This window comes from Barbus barbus, assembly GCF_936440315.1.
Source record: "Barbus barbus genome assembly, chromosome: 24".
In the NCBI taxonomy this organism is placed as follows: Eukaryota; Metazoa; Chordata; class Actinopteri; order Cypriniformes; family Cyprinidae; genus Barbus; species Barbus barbus.
The window spans coordinates 4,188,756-4,197,501 of NC_136752.1; the positions used below are offsets into that span (position 1 = coordinate 4,188,756).

Below are 8,746 nucleotides of genomic sequence, written 5' to 3' on the forward strand. Positions count from 1 at the left end.
GGAAGGAAATCGGATGCATGCCAGTATTCAGCCTTAAAGCCTAAGTGCCAACCTGCTGCTGTCGGTGTTATTAATGTTAATCAAACAACAAAAGACAGAAAATCACTCACTGCTCTTAACTGAATTACTTCATAACTTTAATAAGAATGAATGTATATTTGATTCATACAGTGATGCAGTGTTTTAAAGTTTAACTCTGGCTTTAATGACCATTTTGGTTGTTTAATGCAATACTGTGTTTTAAAGTGTTCAAACTGATAAGTCATAGGCTTGCTCCAGTCTGGATATACTTGATCGTACCTCTCAAAATTGGGAAGATCCCAATTCAGATCATGGACTGTGATTTTGTGAGATAAGATCGTGACATGATAATTTGGGAAGACCACCCACACCATATTGCACCATGAGACATAATTATGGTATAAGTCTGTTATACACCAACAGTAGAAAAACAATACAGACCCGAGGTGAATCAGGAAAGAGAAACAGAGAGGACTGGAGCTCAAACACTGAGAGCAAATGAAAGATAATGGACCATATGAGAGGGACAGAAAGATTGTGGATACCTTCATTCCCTCAGGAGAAAGCTCCTGCTGGCCACTCACTCGCTCCATGGTCACAAGGGCGGTGCTAGTGGAAAACAAGAGACACATTTAGGGGTCATTTACTCATAACACGTTCTTGCTCTGAAAAACCAGACACACAGGCAGTTGGAACACAAGAAGTGTTTTTTAAAAGGTGAAAGCTGCATTTTTTGAATGCTTTGCCATGTGTGAGACACTGCAAAAGACAGTCTAAGATACCTGTCTACAGAGCTGGGTAGATTACTTACTAATTTTAGTCCGTTACTGATTCCAAATTACATGACAAGAACTCAGACTACTTTTTGATTCCTTTGGACCAAACTCGTTTATAACACTGATTTAAATAGGATAATAGAATAGAAAAAGAAAATATATCCCATTCATGAAGTGCATTAAATTAGGCATTTTAATTATCAAGGTGTCGCAAAACATTGGAAAGTCAAAGGAATTGCAGGGGGTTTGTGAGTTTAACGAAAAGCAAATAGGCCTAATTAAATAAAAAAAAATATTTTAAAACAACATCAAAACACTTACTAAAAAATGTGTTTACCTGCATGTCATTAGAATATTAACGAACGCCAGAGAACCTTGAACATGCAAATGTGCAGTGTTGGGCAGTAGTTTAACTACATTTCTCAGTAGCGAAGCTCTATTTTTGATCAAGTAGCGTGGCAGCGTCAACAAAAGCTAAAGTTACATTTTCCAAAGCATTTCTGAAAGTTAATGCTCAAATCAGAAATATAACTGCTACGGATCACTGATCCTGGATCAGTAAGTGACGCCACCGCCACTAAAGCTCGTAACGCCATTGGCTCCAGTCAGTCAAACCTCATTATTCCTCCCGCCTCTCTCTCGTGAATGAAGTGCGGCACGCAGTTTAGAGCATCTCAGCTTGTTTGCTGTCTGAAGGTAAATGAAGAACTGCTGATTGAATAAGTACAGCGTTTAAGAAACACTATATTTATAAAGGCTAATGTTTTTTTAAGGAGCAGAGAAGAGTGTCTTAGTTTATCATTTGTTGTCAAGTCAAGTTGTCAAGGTTAGTAGTTAATCTCCTTCACGTGCTTACTAGTGTTGTCAAAAATATCGATATTTCGATAAATATCGATACTGAAATATCTGAACGGTACCAATATTAATTTCCCGAAGTATCGATACACCGATACTAGCCGAGCGGTCACTTTCACTTCTCTCCAAAGGCGCGTGGACAAGCACCACACGTGACCGCACTCGTCTCCTTCGCTCTGGTTAAATAGCACAAGTGAAGTGAATAGAAAGATGACTGCTCTGGTTGTTAAAGAACACAGCAGGAGCGCTATCTGTAGGGATCTATGATCTCCGCGATGCAGAGAACGCGCACAGAATCCAGTCATAAACACAGAATTTACAGTTTAACGAATTTGTCCAAGTTTGGATGAATTAATCAAAAGTAGGTCATTGCACTTAAATCAAATCGCGATATGGACTAGTATCTGTAAATATTAAGCTGCAAAAGTGGATTTAAATATGAATCCGGCATGTTCTGCGCGTCTCTGTGTGAATGTGCTGCACATGCGGTTTTGTTTACTGATGTGGCGCTCGCGGTGATTTCAGCGTCTGCCGTCTCAATGAGGACATAAATACATCAACAATATCTCCAGAACTGATCCTTAAATTTTACCATTTAATTTGAGTAAAACTAGCGTCATATCATACACACACAGAACTTTAGAAGTATTCACGGCAACCCGTCAAAATAAAAGTTCGTTTTAACTTAGCCTATTCAAGACCGTGTGCCAGAAATAGGCTATATTACTATTATTTAGTAGAATGTACATATTATAATACTACTACTAACTACTACTGTTCATTTTTTTTAAAGAAATAATCACAAAATATTTAAATTTTAATAGTAAATCCCCTTCATTTGCCAAAAATGTAAATGTTTAATTTTCATTCATTCAAATATAAATGAATTAAAATTGTTTTATGCCTTCATCTGATATCCAATAAAATTTAAATACACAACACAGAATTTCTGAGGGGGAAAACACATTTCATAAGGCTACTGTAAGAATAAATTAAAAATTTTAATGTTTGTATGCATTCAAATAATAGACATGCTAAAACACAGAATTTGGTAACAATAAAACATAAGGTGAGAAAAAATAAAACATTTCATACGGCCCTAAACGTGTCATTTTTGTTACACTTTTAATAAATTAAATGTTAAATTGTATAATTTTAATGAATTAGACATGCTTTTAGATTAATAGCATTTAATTTGACCATTAAAAAAAAAAAAAAAAAAAGAGTCCAGAAAAATTCAAACGGAAAAAAACGGAATCCAGAAAAATTAAAATGGAAAAAATTGAATGTAGAAAAAAATAAAACTGAATTTGGGGAAAAATAAAACGGATTTCATAGGGCCCTATATCTGGCAATATTTTGGTTATGAAGCAAATGAGAATATCAACAAATAGAACTTTGGATTTTAATTAGTACATGTATTAGTAAACGTTAGTTTCAATTAACATTTAACTAAGATTAATAAAAGATTAATAAATAAATCAACAAATGCAGTACCTCAAGACATTTTTTTGTTCATGTAAAATATACCGCATGTTCTCGACTTGTTACATTTATCTTTAAATTAAAAAAATTACCCCCTTAATATTGTGGCAGTTTTTTTCTCCGTGGTATCGAAAATGGTATCGAGTATCGATATTTTTCAAGGTATCGTATCGAAGTTAGAAATTCCAGTATCGTGACAACACTAGTGCTTACAGAGCCGTAGTTCGCTGACAAGATACGCAATATTGTGCTCAAAATCGAAGGCGATTCATCTGCGATTATGCAGGGCTCCAGACAAAAAAATCGAGTAAGGAGCCATTGGCTCCTATAAAAGAAAAACTTAGGCGCCAAATTATTTTTTTAGGTGCCACAGAATAAAAGTGGTTTATTTTATTATTATCATTTTATTCCCCCCCCCCTATTTTAACATTTCAATCATTTTGTCATGTGTTTATGTCTTATCTTTTCTAGGCTTTATCAGCATTTTAATCCATCTTGTAGATGATCAGGTCGACCGGGGGACTAAGGTTCACTTAAAGTGTGAATTAAATGTCTTTTACAACTTGAAATATACAGTCACAAAGAATTGTTCGTTACACAGAATCTGTACCAATATCATGGACCATAAGCATCACTTGGCAACTGAGTGCAGTGCATCCTATAAATGTTGTCACGTCTTTCACACATTCAGTCTGTTTTTCTTCATTAGTAAAATGCAATTTTATAGGAGGAGTTGAATCATGTACAACACAATAAGTAAAAATATTAATATGCAACAGCGCATAAATATAGCAAAACGCTCCTCTTTATAGTTATTTTTCTAGCTGACTGATGAGTTTATGGACACTGAGTGGTTATTCTGAGGTAAATGTATTACAATGCAATGTTTACAAGCTTTATACATTTCCTCAGTTTGAAACAATGAGCTTTTACATAAAACATTTCAGTAAGTTGTACTATAGGCTTTCTTATTGCCTACCTTTTGATCATGTTCATTTCATACTATAGTAGTAAATCGAAATATATAATGGGTTCACTTGCTGCTTTAACTGAGGTGCTAAAGAGATCGCGCCTGAGCATTAAGTGCGATACTCTCCGCTCGCGCGATCCGGACGCATACACGGACCGTGTGGACGCGGGGTGCTGGTGTTTATATTACCCAAAGTGTGCGCTTGTGGTCCGCATTAAAGAGCACCCAAACCGCATCATTTGAATTTCGTAGCATTTTAAAGCTGATACTTTGTTTATTAAAAAGGAAGACAGCACAAAGCTTTTTGCGATTACTGGATGGCAAGTGTGCTTCAAATAACAGGAAGTCCATGCATTAACAGAACACAGCATATAGACTAAGATCTCGATAAGAAGATCGACCGGACAAGTGTAAATGCATCTGGTTGTTGAAACCACATATGGTAATTTTACTCCTCCCATAATATTAAAATAATAGACGTGTGAGAGCGTTTTATAGGCTATATGGCATGTTATAGTCAGATATGACAGCGCAATGCAACAAGCATCACCGCGGATGAGTAGCGGAGTATTTCTTCAGCAAGAGACGCGCAAACTGAATGAACCTGAAAGTAAGCCGCAGACGCTCAACACACAATCTTCTTCATTAAAAGTAGCGAGACTAGCCTATCTTTCCAGTGCTGATGCCGCGCGCTCTCTTGATATTGAAATTATATTGAAATTAGCTGATAATTAATAAAATTATCCATTGCTTTCATTGACGTGAACTCCGTTATATTTGCATATGAAGCGGGAATTGAAGAACGTTTTGCGAAGACACATTTATGTGGCCAAGTGTAAATGGGGAAACGTTTTAACAAATCATATAGATATCCGATCAGAGAAAATGCATGAAGTGAGCAGGTGTAAACAGGCCCTTTCAGGTCTCTCTCACTGCGTTCAGCAGACTGTGTGCGGCAGAGACGAGGACTGTTTGAAACTCTTTTCAGTAAAACTTTGATGCGCATCGTCTTATGTAAGTTTAATAGTGAACGTAACAAAAGATGTGAGCGCAAAACAATCGGGAAAAAAGTCCTTTCATGCAAATTATATATAGTCGCCAATGGCGACCTCAGCAAAAACTTCACTCGCAAATTAATATTTTTGGTCGCAAATGCGACCATTTTAGTCGCAGTTTGGAGCCCTGTTATGGAAACGATAACGGTGGCATTTTCAAAAACTTGCACTTACAAAAACCCACTTTCAAAATTATGCATTTTCAGCCCCCAAAACACTGTTGTCGTGTAAACGAACAGGCATAACGCATAAAAAGTTTCCCGTTTTTGGCTGAAAACGTTGTCGTGTAAACGGCCCCTTGGTTCTGGCCTGGAGTGTTTGATTCGAAGCCCCTGTCCCACAGGTAGGGTTGGGTATCGAAAGCCGGTTCCATTTTAGAACCGGTTCCAAATTTCCAAAAACTGGGTATTCGATAAGACGCGTGCATTTCGATTCTGTTTAACGAGTCCTGCGTTCGCATTTTAATGTGATTTTAAACGATTTAATTGCACAAACGGAAAGAACTTGTGCCTTGTGGCAGAAGTGGCCGTCTTTGTGCAGGTTCCCGGTTTGTGTCCGTTCTCGAACCGTTCCATGCACTTCCACGGCAGAAAAGGTTGTTCCGGGCCAGAACTGACTTCTTTCATATTAATCGACCAGTATGAAGAAAACTACTTCGGTATATCATCATAAACCCAGCCGTTTTAGTCTTAAGTGAACGTAAACAGATGATAAAGAAAACGCATGTGTACAATATATTTAGATCTGCTTGCGTTCGGTTTTAAAGAGAAAGCAGCATAATAAACGTGCTGCCTGTCATTAATGTTAATCAAAGAACAAAAGGAAATCATACCCACAGGTCTCCTGTCACATTATTATATTCCAAGTCTATTTCACGTCATGTTTTTAATGGTGTGTTTTTCTTCTGATCACTGTATGCTTTTACTGTTGGGAAAGCACACATTCACTAAACATGTATCTGAAGAACTGTGCTGATAATAATAACTACGTCATGCAGACTGACCATGACCTGGAGTGGAAATGCTTACTTCAGAGCCATTTGACTTCAGTATTTCTTTACCTTCTATTTGGCCTTGATGTTTCTGTAATGATAACACTGACTCAAAGCAGCTTTAAGCGTTCATGCAGAGATGCCTGAGTGGGCTGTAAGCTGTTCTGTGCTAAATGACCTTACTCATGTCTGCTGTCGTCTTCACTATCATCTGAGAGAGAACACCTCCAGGTCTGCTTAAAGCCTCCATCTCTCCTGTCCTCACATTTATCCAGAGCTATCAAACACATCAGAACAACGCATCAGAACACAGCCAGTAAATAAATGATAGCAAAAGGAATCAATGTTTTATTACCTTTAGAAAACAGCTGAATAAGAAATGAAATGTACATCACAATTCAGAAATATGAACACAGCAATTGTGCTCTTCCATCCGAACCGAAATAATCAGTCTGTGATCGCCTGTGTAATCGCTCGTCTCCGAAACAGGTGCATTTCAAGAATAATGTCCCGGTGAAGGCTCTAACTGGTAAATTATATAAAATGTACCTTTGGGAATGATGGCTACATTCACAATCAGCCCACTAAGCTAACTTTTCAATGGATGATGCCATGAGGAACAAAGTTGTACTCTGACCAATGAGGGGACAGTTTTACGCACTCAATACTTGCATAAACACATTTCGCCATGCTCTGAAATGTTCCCTTAAAAGTGAACCAAACCAAGAAGAAAATGCAACATTTGAACAATTTAAGTCCCTGTTTTGGCACAAATCAGACAATCCTTAGAGACAATGGAGAATTCTGTCAAATATCAATTACACTATTACTGTTACTTTTGATCAATTAAATGCTATATTGGTGAACAAAAGCATTTTTTTCATGAACACTAATAAAACAAGGCGATTCTAATTTCAGATCTATCTGTAAAATAGCATAAAGCGCTGAAAGCTTAACCTAAAAGCATTTTTCAGACAAGGCTTGGTCAAACTTTTTCTAAACAAAACTGCATAGAAATTAGAAAAGATAATATATTTGATCACATTTGAATTGGGATATTATGCAAGTGTAGTCAACGTAAATGTGAACATTTAATTCTTGTGTATTTTAATGGCATTATGATAATGCTGCTGATGAAAACAGAAGAATGTAGAGGAAAACTACATTTTAATGCCTATTAACATTATTACTGCATGAGGTTGAAGGGCCCACGTTGAGAAACACAGTGGTGATGAATGCATAGATATAACGTTAGTCTTGTTAATTGTTGATCGCATGCTAGAATTAGTAAATTTACGTTGATATAATATGTATTTTGTAATGCAATGGTTTTTGGAGTTTGTTTAAAACGGTGCACAGCGTCAGGCCTCAGTCTGTTTTAGCATCCATACACTGAAAGAGATAACGTTACCTTAACAAGGGGACAGACCTTTACACTACACATTTGTAATACGATGCACTTTAATTAAAGTATATTTGTTGTTTAATCACCTCGGACGTTTATGTTTCTGAATGCAGCTGCTCGGTTAGCATGTGCTAACACACACACACATGAAGAAACCTGACGGATAATATACATTTGCACACCAACACGAGACAAACAGCACATTAAAACACAACAAATGCGCAAAAAACACAAAGCTCGTGTCTTACCTTCAATAAATAGACTCTTTTTGTGATTCATGTTGGTCCATCCCTTCAGACGAGTTTAATCTCGCGCACTGCACTTAAGAGACTTCTGTCACTAAAACACTTTCATATTTCATACTAAATAAAAACTCAATCTGTGTCAAATGATGTCTCCTTCTGTTTTTCAGTCCAAATGAGCAGAAATCCGGTTGAAAACAGGACCAAAGTAAAAAAAATAGCCTCCTGAGTGCGGTGATAAAAGCTTATTAACTCTCAAAGATAATTAAGCTAACGTTAGCAGTGTGAGAGACTAAAATGCATTCAGTAAAACATGAGATTTTAAGAAACTCTGAGCGGTTAAAAGTGCATTATTCTGCAGCAATGAGTCACTTCCGCCAAGACTTTTGTGCAATATTAGTAAAATCTCGTAAAGTTAAATGAAATAATCTGTTTTGGGCATATTCTGCTTCAATATCAGTATTTATCTAGAATGCAATAATGGCCATGATTTTTTTTCTTAACTCATGAATAACAACAAAAATAAATAAATAAATTGTTTTTGTAGACCCTGTAAATTATAGCAAGTGCATGCCATGTAAGTAGAAGGCAGAAAACAAACTGAAAGTCTGGAGAATGCTAACTTATAAATAATGGATTAATATTTCTGCTTCTTACCACCCAGCTATGATCATAATTCTCCAAATTCCTGTCTCAGGTGCCATTTTTAAGGATGATATGCAAATACGCTGCAAAAAATGCTTTTCTTACTTAGATTTTTTGTCTTGTTTCCAGACAAAATATCTAGAAATTCTTAAATCAAGAAGGATTTTCTAGATAAGTGAAAAATATGGTCTTGTTTTCAGAAAAAAAACATCAAAAATACAAAGAATAATCTTGTTTTCTGTTTGAAATGACGTTTGCTTAACCCATTGGCAGATTATTTCGCTTGTTATAAGCAAAAACT

At 36.4% G+C, this 8,746-nt stretch overlaps 1 protein-coding gene across 1 annotated transcript in view; it reads right to left on the minus strand.

The window, feature by feature from the left end:
- LOC306843653 (sentrin-specific protease 6-like) overlaps positions 1-8,300 on the minus strand; it is a 37,312-nt gene extending 29,012 nt beyond the window's left edge. The window contains 3 exon segments of the mRNA XM_079375246.1: positions 567-630; positions 6,337-6,430; positions 7,807-8,300. Of these exon segments, the coding sequence (XP_079231372.1) occupies positions 567-630; positions 6,337-6,430; positions 7,807-7,837 (189 nt within the window). The 5' untranslated portion in view covers positions 7,838-8,300.
- Between the last annotated feature and the right edge of the window lie 446 nt (positions 8,301-8,746).